The sequence below is a fragment of the Panicum virgatum genome, chromosome 2K (genome assembly GCF_016808335.1).
Source record: "Panicum virgatum strain AP13 chromosome 2K, P.virgatum_v5, whole genome shotgun sequence".
In the NCBI taxonomy this organism is placed as follows: domain Eukaryota; kingdom Viridiplantae; phylum Streptophyta; class Magnoliopsida; order Poales; family Poaceae; genus Panicum; species Panicum virgatum.
In genome coordinates, this window is record NC_053137.1 from 22,616,833 (window position 1) to 22,635,181 (window position 18,349).

The window sequence follows — 18,349 nt, forward strand, 5'->3', positions numbered from 1 at the left end:
GGCCCCTGCCAATCCTTCTCTCAAGAACAAACACAGATGAGCTCGCCGCCTGTATATTACCCCCTCTGCTTTTAATACATGACGTTTATGACAAGCTAATTAATTTGAAATTGAACTAACTTATTATCCTAAACCTCATGTATTTTAAAAAAAAAGCATGCAACGAGTATCAAATTGCTGGCACATGGGATTCTTGTGTGTTTGATGATGCAAACAAACGCGCTGATTGAATTTTCATATATTATTGACAGTAAAATAGATAGAGAGCTAGCATACATGTATTATCCAGAATGCATGCTAAATAACCGAACCGCACTAGCAGATCCTCCAAGCTAGCATGTATGCATAAATAGTTACGTTCTCATGTACTATTGTTCTCCACACTTTAGAACTTGTCGCTATTAATGGTTCATGCATGTACAATTATGATCATGCATGCATGGCACTGTTCATATATTTTCTGTTAAGTGTCCCCTCTTCCTTCTCTAAATGAAATACAATATTCATAACTTAGAGAAACTGACAAGCAAACTGCTGATATATAAAAGCATGTTCCTGTATGGGTTTGGCGCGCGTATCCTGACAAATTGCTCCTACCAAAGAGAACATGGGCATACCACGGAACAGGGCTAGCTGAACAATACTCTACTGTACAAAATCGTACCAAAAATAACAAAACATGTGAACAAATCAAGGGCATGCACGGTCAGTAAATATTGGCTGAAACTGCACGAATGCTTGCTTTGGATGAAAAATGGACGAGTACAATATATTTCAAATGCGTCAACGCACATGGCATGGTTGTGAAAGCATTCACTTATTGACTAAAACTAAGTCAATATCATGCATTATAACAAATAAAATTCAATCAAGAAATGGATACTGAATTTTTTAATAAAGTGTATATGATCCAATCAAATCAGCAAGAGATTCAATGTCATAATGCGATAGATAAAGGTTCAGGTACCATACAATCAGACAGTTTCTTCCATGCAAGATCTTAATATATATGCCTATATATGACAAACAATGCAGTACTTACCAGCTAGTTAAATATACTCCGGCCATATATATGCTGAAATTGAAATGTGCATGTCCTTATTGTGATGTAGGGCTGCTCCATGCTTGCAAACATGGCCTTCATAGATCGCTTGAAGCTAACCAGCCATGGCGATGCACCAATCACTGCCGATCCTCTACCTCTAGTACGGCGGGCGTGCCTGCGGCCATGTACTCCCTTCGGCGCCATGGCCGAGCTGGCCCCCTCCAGGCAGGAGCAGGTTGTGTGGCACGCCTCCGTACATTGGCATCGCCGATGGATCGGGCACGGGCAGCCCACCGCCCATCATTGGAGCGACACCGCCGGCAGACCGGCCTTCCATGGCTTCCTCGTCTTCTTCGTCCAGCGGCAGCCTCTCGTAGGTCGCGTTCGCAAACGTGGACGCCATCACCATGACAGGCCCAGCCGCCGTGAGCGAGCCGACCACGATGCCTCCGACCACCTGCCCTTGCCCGCCGGCGAGGTAGACGGTTAGGCCGGTGGCGCCCGGCGGGGAGGGGCCCGGGAGGAACGCGCCGGTGAGGGAAAGAATCTCGAAGCGGCCCCGGAGGGCCACGACGGCGCCGGGCGCGGCCGGCTGGCGCAGGGCGACGTCGGCCACGGTCCCCGCGCCGCTGAGCACGCAGACGCCGCGCTGCCGGCGGCGCGCGAAGTGGGCGATGGACTCCGCGATGTCGGCTCCGCCGGCGATCTCCATGACGTGGCTACGCAGCGCGTTGGGGCTGTCCCGGGTCACGAAGATGGGCGGCTTGGGCTTGTTCTTGGACCCCGGGGGCCGGCCGCGGGGGCGCCGGTTGGCCGGCACCACCGCGCCCTCCTTAGGCTCGCCGTTGACGTTCTCGCGGTCGTCGTCGTGGCCACCTGTGCCGCTCTGACTCTGCTCCCCGTCCTGGCAGGGCGCCACCATGTCTTGGCTACCCGGCTGGTTCTCCATGTCGAGGCTTGAGGAGGAAAGCGGCGGCACCTCCGTGGGTACAGGGAGGCCCAGCCGCCCTTCGTTCCACCACTGGTTGGCCAGCTTCAGCTACTGCTAGCCTGCTATTTATTTCTTGGTTCTTCGTCTTCCTTCTTCTCCTGAGTCCTGACAATTTCTTGCAGCGCGCAATCAGGCCGATGACAACTCCTAGCTTAATTAGTTGCTTCTTGGCCTATTCTTCATAATTCATGCACAGAAACTAAGAGAAACAAGTTAATTTCATGCATGTCTCTCGATCTGCATATGTACTAGTAAGCCAGATCGATCCAGCTCGTTGTTAGTGCTTGATCTATTCCATGAACAATTGTAGGAGGGGAAAGAGGAACTGGAATAAGTTTGATTTGATTTTGAAAAGCTAGCAGGGACTTCGTACCTATTCACGATTCGAGTCTGCAGATCGATTGGATCCAATTCGAGGTAGCACAAGTGGTGATCCAGTTAACCACAGCAGCCGAACAAGAAGCAGCGCTAGCTAGAGACCTGCCCCTCCTCTTGATCTCCCAAGAAGCTTTGTGTTCTTTGATGATGAGCCGAAATTGGTTGCTGCTGATCTGAAGTCACTGACAAAGAAAGGAAGGGAACTAGAGTTGCAAGCAGGATATAAGTAGGAAGGTGAGATTTGGGGTGGGAACAGTGTGGTTGTACTTGTTGCATACCAAATCGTCGCTCTTGCATCAGTTGTATGTGTCATGTACAGTTAAAAAATACAAATGGCTTGGCGCACCCCTGCCTCTTGGTGAATAGAAAGCATGGTGGGGAGGGGGGAGGTAGAACTTCGAGAAAAGGACTAGTTATACATGCATCTTTCCAACTTTTTCTCTCCCTATATGGGTATGGACCACTGCTAGCTGCAGTTCTTTAGCTGAACAAGTTACACTATTATACAGTTGAAAGGTTTAAGAAATAAGTTGAGTTTTGCAATCAAATGGTAAATAATGTTATCTGTCTAACGAACTGATTTATTGTGTATACGAATATCACATAGATAGGCGCCCAAGGTAGGAAGAATGATGTTGGAGAGCAGGGCTGCTTGCACGATCGCATGGATTGATGATGCATTGCATGGTGAAATGTAGGAGTGTTGTAGGTGGGGGATTACACACACATTTTGCTTTGTCTTTTTACACCCTCTTTCTAGCTCGACCTTTGCTCTTTGCACGGTACACTCTCATCCTGTTTGTTCAAAAAATGTGTTTCTTTTGAAATATACGCGATCAATAAACTTCCAAATTTGACTATTACTACCAACTCATTTGTTTATTTGTTTTGGACAAAAAGACGTTTACTTTTATTTGTAATTTGTGGTTATTATTGGTTATTGTGTCCGCAAAGCTTCGTCCATCAAAAAATGAGGCATGAAGAGGACCCTGTCTGGCACACAGCAAGAGCTCCAAGAATCTTTGAAGCTGGTCATCCGTAACTTCAGAAACTATTCAAACGGGAGCTGTGGGAAATGAATGGTACTTGCTTGAGGCATTTTATTCTCATTTTTAATTGAACACTTGCGTGTATAAACAACTTTATTTAGCATACAAGCTTCAACTCTTTCATTGACTGCAAACTGGTCCTTACACGCACAAGCAGGGCGGGCTTAATTAGGTAGCTTTAATCCCTTCCTCTGGTTAAAAAAAATGATAAGATTCGATCTGGCTAATATGATTGTGGTCCTGAATACTACTAGCTACTTTTCTAGCTCAGAACGAGTGGCAACATAGTACTTGCTACTTTGCTAGCACACCACTACCGACGACTACTCTCATTTAACCATTTTCAACCCAATTGCTGAACACTTCGGAAAAAAATCCAATTAAACTTTTGAAACTTTGATGGTCAAAGATTTAAACAGTTTCGCTGCAAACATGAATTATTACATGTGGATATATTTATCTTGAAAAATATTTTTATACATGATATCATAAATTAGGAGTACCATCCTCCTGCTCGCTGATGTGGGGGGTCTGACTATTGTACCTGTAATAAATTATCGTCTAGTACAACTAATACTATCTAGGAACTATACATGCATCAAAACTATTTTGTCAAGGTTTTATGAGCTCACTGTTAATTTGAAAGCTAACTCACTTTAGGTGGAACCTTATATTACACTCAAACGATATACAGTCTCTTTAATTTATTTATTTAGCTAGTATTGATAAATGGTAGTATAAGGAAACAATGTGATTTGTGAATGACTGATGATGTTTCCACTTGTCTCCCCTCCATAACTATCTTTCTATGAAAAATATTTATATAACAGTCACGAACTATATATTATCTCTCCTGTTTCATAAACTTTTGTAGTAACAACATCATGATGGCGCAGTATGGCACAAAATTGCATCACGATGTCATAACCTAAAAGAAGTTTGAGTTGGGAAAGTCTAGGAAAACTTACTAATACCATATTCATCAAATACATAAAGTAAGTTGGGGCATTAGTCAATCCAAAAGACATAACTGTATACTCATATAATCCATATCTAGTAGTAAAAGCTGTCTTCTCAATATCAAACGGTCTGATTTTCAACTGATGATATCCTGACCTCAAATCAATTTTAGAAAGTACTCTGGCACCTCTTAACTGATCAAACAAATCTTCAATGCGAGGCAAAGGGTACTTATTCTTAATTGTAACCTCATTAAGTGATCTATAGTCCACACACATTCTCTGAGTACCATCTTTCTTTTCCACAAATATAACAGGTGCACCCCAAGGTGAAGAACTAGGACGAATAAAATTCTTATCCAATAATTCTTTTAGTTGTTTCTTTAATTCTTCTAGTCCATTAACAGCCATTCTATATGGTCTCTTAGATATGAGTGCAGTTCCAGGTAAGAGATCAATAACAAACTCAATATCTCGATCAGGCGGCATACCTGGCAAATCATCTGGAAAGACATCCGGAAACTCGCACACAATTCTAATATCCTCCAATCTGGTGCCTTCTAGCTGATTAACCACACAATGTGCTGCTGATGGCAAGGTTGCTACAAACTCAACTCTGTCTCCCTGTGGACTGGTCATTAACACTGATCTCTTGGCACACTGAATTACCCCATCACACTTAGCCAACCAATCCATCCCCAATATCACATCAATTCCTCTTGACTCTAGAACAATTAGGTTGGCGAAAAAGTCTACTCCCATAATTTTCATGTTTACTTTAGGACATATGTATGCAGCTTTCATATCCCCACCAGGTGAACTAACAAACATGGGTTTTGGCATAATACTCATGGGTATGCTATGTTTTGCTACATATTCCGCAGTGATGAAAGAATGTATGCACCAGAATCAAATAAAACAGAAGCGGGGGCTGAGTTGACAAGAAACATACCAATCACCACATCTTGAGCTTCATGAGCACTCTCAGCTGTCACGTGGTTCACCCTCCCACGTGTATAGTTCTGCTGCCCTCTATTGGCCTGCTGATTCTAGTTCCCATTGCAAGGCTGCTGCGGCTGCTGCGGCTGCTGATTCTGCCTCTAACCATTATTGTTAAACTGACCTGAATTTTTCTGTGTAGCTTTCTTTGGGCCGTTGTTGGCATAGTGACCTGGCTCACCACAGTGAAAGCATCGCTTAATAGGAGTGTTAGGGGCACTGGTCTTCATCTGAGGGCCAGAAGGTGCATTTTGGCGGTTCGGGGGGGGGGGGGTTGGGGCGCCGAACCATCTGGTTGGAATGCTGGTACTGGTTCTGACTTTGATTGGAACGCTGAAACTGATTTTGATATTGCCCCTGCTGCATTCCAGTACACTGCTGCCGAGGCCCTTGTGGCATGGGCAAACGAGGACGAGTGTTGCTGCTTGACTTCCCTGACCCATTGAACTTCCTCTTCCGTTCATCCAGCTCACGACGCTTGCTCTCAAGTACAAGCGCCTTGTCAATCATATGTTGAAAAGTAGGAAAGGTGTGAGCTACCAGCTGATACTGCAGTCCTCCATTCAAACCTTCTAAGAACAACTCCTGCTTCTTCTCATCCCGAGCTACCTCCTCAGGAGCATACCGCGACAACTGAACGAACTGGTCATAGTACTCACTCATAGTCATGCCCCCTTGTTTCAGACTGAGGAACTCCTTCCTCTTGAGCTTGATCACTCTAGCTGGGATATGATGAGATCTGAAGTGATCCCTGAACTCTAACCAGGTGATGGTGGTAGGATTGGCATGTGTAGCAGTATATGAATCCCAACAATCAGCTGCAGATCCCTCAAGTCTGTTGGAAGCATACAAACCTTCTCTCTGTCATTGCACTGAGTAATGTTCAGCATCTTCTCAACTGCCTTGAGCCAATCATCAGCTTGAAGTGGATCAGCTGAATGAGAATATGTAGGAGGCACGTGGCTCATGAACTCCCTGTGCTTGTCCCTTGGCTGAGGTGGAGGTGGTGGTGGTGGCTGATTCTGCTGAGCTTGCATGTTGGCCAGAGTTGCAGCCATCCCTTGCAGGATCTGAGTCTGCACGACCATAAGCTGCGCCACGTCAATCTGTGGCCGTGTATTGTTGGCATTTGGATCTGCACCTCCTCTACCTCTACCTCTGCCCCTACCTCTGCCTCTGCCTCCACCGTTCATCTGTTCAGACAGATAGATGAAAAAGATATAAGATGAATGGATAGCTGAAATCAAGGCAAAGATAGCAAGGACATTGTGAAGAATAGCATCTCAAATAGATAAGAGTTACTAACAAATAGTAACTAATACAGTTCTATTCTAAAATATTCTAAACCTTAGTAAGAGAGCAAGAGCATGATATAATCAGTAGATAGAAATAAATGGACATGATCAAGGTATAGATAGCACAAATACGACAGATATAGAGATCATGGATAACCGAGCAGCAAGGATATGATAGACATAAATGACATAGATAAATGATAAAGATATGATATAAAGATGACAGATATAACAAAAATGGTAATAAACCGTAACGAAACCAAGATTATGGCTCAACACTAATTATATTAACCCAAATCGATGTCGTTGTGGCAATCACCCCCACAACATATTGCAGTCATTACAAAGATTCAAATCACACAAATAGCATAATAACAAAGTCTCAAGCACACCAAACTAAAAGTTCATTACACACGACTCTCAAATGACTCGACTAACTCTAGACGACGCTAAACATGGAACTACTAGCTATTGGATCCTCCTAAGGTAGGACGGTGGTGGTGGGGTGCAGAGGGCCAAAGTTAGTCCTCTTGAGGGGCGGTGAGGGAGCGACGTAGTCATCATCTTCCTGCGCTGGTAGATCCTTTAAGCTGAGCTTGAAGCACCTCATTCTTCCTCCTCTCATCTGCTAGCTGATGGCAGATCACCTGCAGCTCCTCGGTGTTACACTCCATCCGGGTGTGAAGCACGGCAGTGATTCCAACTTGGGTAACCATCCTTATGTTCAGAATGTTCTGCACTCCCATGATGGCACTCCTCATCTCTCCTTCAACACGGCGGGGGAAGTGCCTCCAAATTGTGTCATCAAGCTCCTCTCCTGCATGATGGCACAGGACTGAAAGAGTCTGACTCGCAACATCACTGATCCCAGCTGCGAAAGTAGCTCTGGCTGACAAAGTGTAGTGCACTGACACCTCCATAGTCCCTCCATGCTCGTAATCTGGCGTAAGGATGCGAGCCGACACTGTCTATTCCTCTGGATAGCGCGGGTGAGTCCTTTGAGCGCCCATGTAGTCAATCTCCACTGGAATGTGCAGACGGTGGAACAGCATACGCAATGCCCTGGAGAAATAGCAGTTCCCTCGGTTGTGGCGGAAACTCATAGTCCACTTCTCTGGCTGAGGCGGTGGCGGTGGTGGTGGTATAGCTCCAGGTTCAGGTGCCCCTCCATGTCCAGCTTGGTCTTCCTCTTCACCTTGTGCAGCTTCAACATGTGCATCTCCAGCTTCCGCAGGTGCATCTTCAGCTTCAGGTACCTCTTCAACTTCAGGTGGATCTTCAAGGTGGACCACCTCAGCATGTACCTCCTCAACTTCATCATCTTCCTCATCCCAATCCTCTACTTCTACCAGCTCTTCAGGTGCAGGTACAGGTGCGGCTACAGACTCAGGTGCAGGAACGGCTGCGCTAGCGTCGGCGAGAAGCAGGCTGCGGCTCAAGCGGGTGGCGATTCTACTGAGAACCATCTATAAGTGAACAGTAAGACATGTTAGTACAAAGAGAAATAGATATAGAACAATGATAAGGTATAAATGAGCAGTGCAAGGATATATTAAATAGCAATTATTAGCAACAAGAAGGAGATAAAGGACTAACGAATAAGAATTAACTAATTAAGAGCAAGAACAACATTAATAGTAGTTAAAGCAAAGCTAGCTAACGACCATTACTATCTAGGATGATGTCCTACAGTCAACCTGGGGGGCTAAACTGCAACTCCACAAGTAGCGGATACTCCAACTCGACAGGTAGCTGACTGGAGGAAATGTACGCATAGAAGTCCTGAATATCCTCAGGGAACTCCTCAAACAGATCTTGCTCTGAATGATGTGGTAATAGCAAGGGTGAGCACATGTTGTCCTCAGCAAGTATATTGGAAAAATAAATGACATGCAAGGCTTATAACAAGGAATAAAGGCTGACGGAGTAAAGCGGTAAGCATTTTAATTGACATATAATTTAAAGCAGCTAATTACTAAGCATGTATGAACCCAAACCACTTTTATAAAAGAAGTAGTAAATCTGAAATAAATAAGTAGCTTGAAACAATTAAACAACTGAATTAAATGCAATGATTTTCATTAAGTTGACATGTGAGGGTCCGAGCCGCTCTTGACCGTGAGCACGGCTGATATATTAGTTTTCCCTCTGCAGAGGTCGCACACTTTCACCACATGTCGTGTCACCCTTTGTGCCCGAGGTAGCTAGCCTCTTAAACACTTCCTTCGGTGAGTGGCAAGGATTCACTACGGGGCCTTTACAAAGACTCCCTAACTAGTAGTAGCCCGCTAAGGTTTCAGCCGCTAGGCGAGTGCACCCTCCCCCAAAGCGAGTGTACCCCGTAGGCGTACCAACCCCTTTGGCAGGCCGAGTACATGTTGACGCTCGCTAACGACTCATTTCAGGCATCATCTTGAGCCTAAAATCATGAGAATAAAGTCTCATACCTGTTGATGTTATCCAGAAAGAGCCGATTCCATATTTCCTATTAGAAATATTGCTATATCGGAATTCGGTCAGAAATGCAGGTAAAACAGGCTCCAAGCGTCAAGATACAAACCCGACCATCAGAGCAAGCCATCAGCTCCTGCATGAGCATATGAAAGACGAGCGTTAACACTAGTGGTAGGAGTTATTACTAACAAATTCCACAAAGTGTTGGTGTACATTTATGTGCAGATTGCTTATGCTTGGAAATGAGAGGAGAATGCAGCCCAAAAGCAAGGTGACACGTCATGGATCTGAGGCAACAACTTCTCGACGAATCAGACGCGTTCACGAGGATCTACGAGCCCACTAGAGCTACCAAATTGACTTAAGGCAGGCCCTTACCCATATACATGACATGGGGGCCCACCTAGCAGCCATCTGACCAAAGATCGGGGCAAACGGGGCTAGCCCACGGTTGGCCGACCCCCCAGGTCGGCCGACCTAGTGGTGACAGCCCACAAGCCCCACCGCCTCTCAGATGACACATGGCGAGGTGTGGTTGGTCCCCAATGGTGGTTTGGCTTATTTCCCGGGCAAGAGGCCGGTGGCTCCTTCCTATAAATACAAGGGGAGGGGTGAGAATTAGACACAACACCACACTCATCACATCACACCTTCTCTTGAGTTCTCACTTAAGTGAGAGTTGTCTTAGGGAGTTTAGGAGTAGAGGTACTCAGGAGGGGCGCCGGTAACGGTGCTCTTCTCCAATTTGTACCTCTACACGAGACTGAGGAGGAGTCGGGGGATGTGCCGGGCTTGTCGGCGCTCTTCTCCACTTGTACCTCGACGGATGCTTATTCAGTTGTAAGTGTTCGAGACTTTCTTTGTGTATTTAGAATTAGAGTCTAGATCGTAAGTTATCATCTCTGGCTTATATTAGTTGATGTGTATGCTTAGCGAGTAGCATTTGACTCTAGAGTTGGGCTTTGGATAGAAAATGATAAACCTGTACACGTCTAGAGTTAGTAGGGAAAGGCGTAGACGTGGTGTCTAGGCTGGACTATACCACTCAGTTGTCCGATAGTCCCACGGTTTGTAGAGTTAGCCGGCAGGTGGTGACAACCCTGTTCGAGCCCTAGTAATCCTCCACGTTCGGATATTGGATAGAGCACTATTACTGGAGCTATCGGCTTATATAAGCCAGTCGAAACCAGTAGCTCGAAGTATAACAGCTACATGATCTCTTCTTCTAGGCATAGATTCTAAATCTTAGTCCTCTCTATCCTATCATTCCCACACTAGTGTGTGTGTGTGTCCTTGGACAGCCTGAACCCGTAGATAGTGTACTCACATTTCCCAGTGGATACGATACCCTGGAATATTCTTGGGTGAAAGCTACAGCGGTATCCGTGCGCTTGCGGATTTTATTCGTGACGTTACAAAGTACCAACAAGCTTTCTGGCGCCGTTGCCGGGGAACGGTAGCTACATTATCTTCGGACTCAGTCGTCCTCGTATCTTTTTTATTTTCTTTCCTTCTACCTTTACCCACGCTACCAATGGAGCAACCATCCTTTCCACAGCTCTCCACCCTAAGAGGCGAGTTCTCTAAGCCATTATGATCTTCCTCATCTAACCATGAACTCAACCCAGGCTTTATAGCCATGGTTCGGAAACAACTCTTCTCTGGATCGATCTATGATGATCCCCTTGACCATTTGCGCGAATTCGAGAAATTGTGTTCGAGCTTGGTAATCCCAGGCATGACACAGAAAGTCTTGCGGTGGAAATTGTTTCCTTTCTCTCTCATTAGGAGGGCGGAACAATGGTACACCCTCACGATAGGAAGTATGAACGTTGATTGGGAAGAGATTCGAGCTGACTTTTGTCACTCGTTCTCTCTCATTAAATGCATAAACTCCCTACCGATTGACATCCTCGACTTCGAGCAATTAGAAAAGGAGTCTATAGGTGCAGCTTGGGCTAGATTTTTACGCATCTTGGCATCTAGCTCAGACCTATCTATACCCGATGATGTATCATTGAACATCTTTTGCTCGGGTTTAGACATGGAGTCTGCCCTAAAACTCGACTTCGCTGCCGGAGGTTCATTTGCACACCTAACTCCAGCGGAAGGGAGAGCAATCTTAGATAATTTCTTAGGAAACTCTTCCTTTCCCACCGACCAAGGAGAACCCCGTCGGAAGGAATCCACGTCGAGCCATGAGTCTCTCAACAATCGAATCTGAGCTTTCATCTTTCACATCCCAATATATATCTGTTGAGCCCTCTCCCGAACCACGAACACCGAAGGAAGAAGAAATTCAACCTTCGGAGATCTCTTCCTGATTCGAGGACGATCCTTTTGGAAACATCCAGAACACCTCGAATCTCCATGACGCCCAATTAAGGGAGGAACTTTCTTCTGTCAGTATCGATCCATTACACAATCTCTTGACAAAACCTTCCCTTAGTCCTACGGTACCTCCTTCTTCTCCCGATCCTCTTCACGAACGATTTCTCGAGGAGGTCGTAGAGGTGGAACAGTCAGATGGAGTGAGATACTTTTCCGAAGACATTTGGACGAGTATATCCTCTACGGTCCTTCCATGCTCTATAGGAGGAATTACCATAGAAGCCCATATTAACCCCATCATAAAGGTTAACATCATGCCATGGCACTTAGCGTATACTTTGTTGGGCGATGTTACGCTAAAACCATCCGACAAGCTACTCAAATGTTGTCCATTTGGATACATTATTGAATGTTGGGGGGTCGCAAGTGCTCTGCTGCTAACCTTAGACAAAATCGAGGTGCACCTAGACTTTCATATCTTCGATGTCCTCGATTTTGATCTTCTCATAGGCTACCCACTTGAAAATTCACTCACATCTCTTCAAGGGAGCCTAGTTGAACTGCTTAGGAAAACTACTTTTGCCACTGCTACTCCTTATTTAGAAAATCTTCTGGCAAAGCCTCTTCCCGAGCAAAACCCGCTCGAGGAGATGATGCATGCATCTCTATTCATATCATCCGAGCCCGTTCTCTTGGGAGTTCTAGAATCCTCTGCAGAACATGACACAGATTGTAGCCTTCACTCTTGTGAAGACGAACGATCATCATCATCCTTGACCGAGTTTGAGCCTCTTCCCGATGGCCTAGAATCTGTTGTTCTCGACCTTGATTGAGAATCAACATCAAGCTTTCACAATGAATCTCTTGAGATAGAGAATCAATGGGCCATGGAATTTTGCGAGGCGCCAACTCTGGAGTCCAATGGAAAGGATTCCTCAAATGAGCATGGAAATTTCACTTTTGACATACCACAAAATCCATGCTCATTAAATGCAACTCCAGAGTCAGGCATGTTTAGTGCACCGTGCACACGAGAGGACTACAACCAACTCAAGGTCCTCTTCTGCAAAATCTTCAAAAGGTTGGTTGTAGATGTATATGTTTACCGTAAACATTGCAGATTTCGTGGGTGCACCGTGGCACTAACCTTGTAGCTAGCTTCAACGATTGGTGGTGAAACAATGACCCATCACCAATGATGGCTGCAAGAGTTATCATGGTCAAGCTTATGACCAAAAACAAAGCACTAACGGGAGATAGCCCGGACTATCATTTATTTATTTATCTATTTATTTATTACCCTTTCAATAAAAGCAAGAGCATGTTCTAGGATATAGTTTTCCTTCGGGTATTTTTGGTCGCTAACCTTTCCAGGGGAAGATCAAGAAGAATGACGGACAAGCAACACCTATGGACATGAGAGCTACACCAACTACAACACCTCGATATGCCTTGATGAAGGAACAACTACAGAAGGAGACTTGAACTCCATACACTTGAAGTTTTGCAAACTCCAAGTGTGGGGGAGGTATGTGAGAACCCCGAAGTAAGATCTTTTCTCAATTCATATCTTGTCTTGGAATTGGTGTAAGTCCTCGCATCTTGCTCAAAAAAATGAAAAATGAAAAAAAAACAGAGAGGAGTTGCCATGGTGACAACATTGAGTCTTCATCAACAAACCATCACGGTAAGTACTCTCAATGTCCTGCTTTTGACATTAAACAAAGCCCTGCCGGGAGGTCGCCAGAGGATCACCAGGTTCATGCTCATGCTTATCTCCCTTTTGAATAAAGCTCAATTATGCTTCCTTTATCTGTTCTTGTATGCTCTAGTTTGAATGTATGTTGCAACATACATTCATAGGCGTTTTAGATTAAGCATGGTGCTTAGGTTAAAATGTCTTCTTTGGTCAAACTGACATGGTGTCAAGTTTGATTGATGAACCTCAGAGTTAATACTTGTATATATACTGGTTGCATATATGGACTAACCCCTACAGAAAAACCAAATCCAATTGGGTGAGTCAGCAAGCTGAATTCAAATAGAAAGGTAAGCCAAGATTTTGGATTAATGTTGCACAACATATGCATGTTGATGCAATCTTAATTCAGCCTTGCATGAGTAAGTATCTTGGTGAGATTAAATTTCAGTTTCAATAAATTTTAGGAGCTCCCAGATTCTTAAAACCAGTAGAACTATTAGTTTGTTTCCATATTTTTGTTTTTGAATAAGCACCAGGTACAAGAACAAGTGTGGGGGAGATCTCTCGGAACTCTTATGCAAATACACTCGAGATCTCCCACAACACGTGCACAACACCAAACGAAACAGCATGCAAAAGGCCAAGACGAACTGGTGCTACCACCATTCGTTCTTCATCGCGACGGTTTGCACACTCTAACCCTCGCTCTCCCTAACCTATGAGTTTAAATGAAATCTTGCTTAATCACTAAAACTAAACTCAAGGTATCCTCTGGTCTTGTGCTTCTCTATGATTGGCTTGCATACCTTTTATTATCTGCTAAGCTTGAGATTGTGAATCATATCTTAGGGAACCCATAACTGTTAAGTTGTTGACTAGTGAGATATGGTTTGATGGAAGAATCCTTACTTTCTCTGCTTATATGTCTGGGAAAAATTTTTTATCAAAAAGAAAACCTCCATAGCTTTACGACTCCACGTGTTTGTCCTACCAGAGCCATATGTTGACCTTCATGATACAAATCTTTACACATATGTGCTTTATTGTTACATTGAGCTTCTTCAAACTTTGTGACCCTAGTGAGATGTCTTTCATACTTGTTTGATCAAGGTCACGTGCACTCCACCAGCTGAACTTCTACACTAGAAGTCAGCTATGCCATTCCATCCATCCATAAAATAAAACTCCATGTTCAATGATCTCTCTCTCTAGTATCTTTCAAATGAGGCATGGGCTATCAAAAAAAATGGCATGCCTAAGAAGCATGACCCGGAAAAAAAAGAGAAAAAAATGGACACATCAATGTCCATGAAAAAAAGAAGAAAGAGAAGTGTGTATATATATATATAGCCATGTCCTCATGTTACCCAAATAAAAGAGAGAGAGATTCATAAAAGGAGTATTTCATTCCACCACCCACCTTCCACACATGTGCACAATCTTGATTAAATTGTGTGATTTGTCATCTCCATGGATCCTTTGTTTGATTTTGTAATATATGTGACACAAGTGCATGCTTCCATTTCTCCTACCATGAGCTCCACATAAGCTATCTTTAGAAGTAGGATAAAAAAAGGCAATGCCTTGGTGGGAATATATACAAAGTGAATGACATGAGAGATCCTATGGAGAAGTAAAGCTATGGTTGGTCTTTACAAAAATATTTCGAAAACCCCAATCATATAGCAGAAAAGTGGTCATATAGCAAAAAAAGGTCAACACCGTTCCGCTCTTCAACTTCCCAAATAATTCATGGTAGACATATCAAAATTCACAGATAAAGGTGAAGTTTAGAATAATCTATATGCCGGTGTCATATCATATGAAGTCGGGTCCACCTTAGTTCTTGCCTTTACTCGAGGACGAGCAAAGAACTAAGTGTGGGGGATCTTGTTTATGCTCGCTAATGACTCATTTCAGGCATCATCTTAAGCCTAAAATCATGAGAATAAAGTCTCATACCTGCTGATGTTATCCAAAAAGAGCCAATTCTATGTTTCCTATTAGAAATATTGCTATATCGGAATTCGGGAAAAAATGTAGGTAAAACAGACTCCAAGCATCAAGATACAAACCCGACCATCAGAGCAAGCCATCAGCTCCTGCAAGAGCGTATGAAAGACGAGCATCAACACTAGTGGTAGGAGTTATTACTAACAAATTCCACAAAGTGTTGGTGTACATTTATGTGCGGTTGCTTATGCTTGGAAATGAGAGGAGAATGCAGCCCAAAAGCAAGGTGACACGTCAAGGATCCGAGGCAACAACTTCTCGACGAATCAGACACATTCATGAGGATCTACGGGCCCACCAGAGGTACCAAACTGACTTAAGACAGGCCCTTACCCATATACATGACATGAGGGCCCACCTAGTAGCCATCTGACCGAAGATCGGGGCAAACGGGGCCAGCCCACGGTCGGCCGACCCCCCAGGTCGGCCGACCTAGTGGTGATAGCCCACGGGCCCCACTGCCTCTCAGATGACACATGGTGAGGTGTGGTTGGTCCCCAATGGCGGTTTGGCTCATTTCCCGGGCAAGAGGCTGGTGGTTCCTTCCTATAAATACAAGGGGAGGGGTTGAGAATTAGACACACACCACACTCATCACATCACACCTTCTCTTGAGTTCTCACTTGAGTGAGAGTTGTCTTAGGGAGTTTAGGAGTAGAGGTACTCAGGAGGGGCGCCGGTAACAGCGCTATTCTCCAATTTGTACCTCTACACGAGAGTGAGGAGGAGTCGGGGGATGTGCCAGGCTTGTCGGCGCTCTTCTCCGCTTGTACCTCGATGGATGCTTATTCGGTTGTAAGTGTTCAAGACTTTCTTTGTTTATTTAGAATTAGAGTCTAGATCGTAAGTTATCATCTCTGCCTTATATTAGTTGATGTGTATGCTTAGCGAGTAGCATTTGACTCTGAGTTGGGCTCCGGATAGAAATGGATAACCCTATACGCCTCTAGAGTTAGTAGGGAAAGGCGTAGACGTGGTGTCTAGGCTGGACTATACCACTTAGTTGTCCGATAGTCCCATGGTTTGTAGAGGTAGCCGGCAGGTGGTGACAGCCCTGTTCGAGCCCTAATAATCCTCCACATTCGGATATTGGATAGAACACTATTACTAGAGCTATCGGCCTTTATAAGCCGGTCGAAACCAGTAGCTCGAAGTATAATGGCGACGTGATCTCTTCTTCTAGGCATAGATTCTAAATCTTAGTCCTCTCTATCCTATCCTTCCCACACCAATGTGTGTGTCCTTGGATAGCTTGAACCCGTAGATAGTGTACTCACGTTCCCCAGTGGATACGATACCCTGGAATACTCTTGGGTGAAAGCTACAGCGGTATCCGTGCGCTTGTGGATTTTATTCGAGATGTTACAAAATACCAACAGTACCCCTCTTGAACCTAGTCCCCCCTTTTGCGCCTTTCGGTAAGCTACTAACAAGATAGAGAAATCTAATTAATTAGTCAAGACCAGAGCCATGTAGTTTTTGTGGTTGCGCTGTTTTCCCGGGTGGTTCTCAATGGTTGATTTTAATCAAGTGACCAAAACATGATATTGTTCCAAAGAATATGTATAAAGAAGTCTCATGTCTCAAAAGTAGAGTAGTAAACCCACCTGTAACCATAGTTCAGCGGCTAAGCATACTACCCAAAAGACTTTTATAACAAAACCTGTCTAATCAAGGACAAGGTAATCAATATGGATAAATAGTTAGTCGCTCACAATATTAATGCATGCAAGCTTAATTAAATGTTATTGGGACCAAGAATGATCAAGGAATATACTTGCCTTGCCCAGTCTCTTGCTGCTGTTCAAACTCTTCAAAGTCTTGCTCTTGGAAGTTCTCGAACGGCTCCTCATCTATACGTCACGAACACGCCAAGCAACACAAGTACAAACAAGCAAATAATAGAAATAAATTAAAACAGTACACCAATCATGGAAAAAGAGAGGTAAAACACTTAGAAAACCAATTCTATGCGTTACAACGATCACAATAGTACCAAGAACGCCTAAAATGGAGCTGAAAAGGTAAAGATATACTAAGAACAATGCTAAAAGGACTTGTTCGCGAGAAAAATTCTTAAACTGAACTAAACAGAAAGAAAACAGGGCTAAAACAAAATTATTTTTGAATAACAGCGGACTGCGGGTTAATTTGATGGGAAATGGGGGGCTAAACTACAAAAATGCCACGGTTGATCGGCGGGATGGGCTTTGACTCAGTTGGGATCGGTTCTGGTCCGTTGGATCTTGACCCGACGTCCAGGATCGCGCCCGGCGGTCCAGACGGCAGAGGGACGCCGGCGGGCGGTGGCGCCGCCAGCAACACGGCGGGGCTACGCCGGTGAGGCGTCGGATCGACGATTCCGTGCGCTAAAAATTGCGCCGAACGTCCGGTGAGCATGCGCGCGACAAGGGGAAACCAACTGGGGTTTTTTTGGGCCTCGGGGACTCGCCGGCGGTGGCTGTCGACGGGTACTCGCGGCGGCGGTTTCTAGCGAGCGCGGGGAGGCGCGTCCGGGCATGAAATAGGGGGCAAATCGGAGGGGTTTAGGACCGGGGCAACATGGGGAAGCTCCCAAGCTTACCAATTTGGGTTGAGCGGCGGCGAGGGAGGGGATCGACGATGGCGCGGTGGAGCTCTAGCGCGGGCGGTGATGCACGTGGGTGCGCAAAGCGGCTAGGGTGGAAAAGGCGGGGCAAGCGTGAGGGAAAGGAGGGGTCCGGGCCGCGCGGGGGTAAAAAGGACGCCGTGCAGGCCGAATCGGCCTAGGCATGCGCGCCCAAGCGGGCCCATGCCAGTCGAGTCCGAGCCAAGCTCGGCAACGATTGGAGGAGGGGGATGACAAGCGAGCCCTGCCCATTAGTGAGAGCAATGGAGAAAAAGAAAAAGAAGGGGCGGGCCGGTATTGGGCCATTTTGGGCCGGAAGAAGGAGAAGAATAGAAACGGGCCGCGCGCAAAAGTGGAAAGCGGCCGGTGGAAAAAGAAAAGGGGTGGCCGGCGGCCCAGTTAGCAAGGAAAAGAGGAAAAAGGGAAAAGAAAAAGGGCTTTTCCTTTGCCCAAAAAATTAAATAAAGGCTTAGAAAATAGGAGAAAAGCTTAGAAAATTCTAGAAAAAGTATGAAAGGTATAGAA

General features: G+C 45.0%; 1 protein-coding gene across 1 annotated transcript; it reads right to left on the minus strand.

Annotated features, from left to right (window-relative positions):
- Positions 1-895: 895 nt before the first annotated feature.
- Positions 896-2,777, minus strand: LOC120695989 (AT-hook motif nuclear-localized protein 20-like). Its single transcript, XM_039979170.1, has 2 exons — positions 2,410-2,777; positions 896-2,235 (listed from the first exon to the last, which is right to left on the minus strand). Exon 2 carries the CDS (start codon positions 1,992-1,994, stop codon positions 1,203-1,205), a length of 792 nt encoding a protein of 263 aa, XP_039835104.1. The 5' UTR covers positions 1,995-2,235; positions 2,410-2,777; the 3' UTR covers positions 896-1,202.
- Positions 2,778-18,349: the final 15,572 nt, after the last annotated feature.

Coding starts and splice junctions, on each gene's coding strand:
- LOC120695989 (XM_039979170.1), bottom strand. CDS start 1,994: ATGGAGAACCAGCCGGGTAGCCAAGACATGGTGGCGCCCTGCCAGGAC.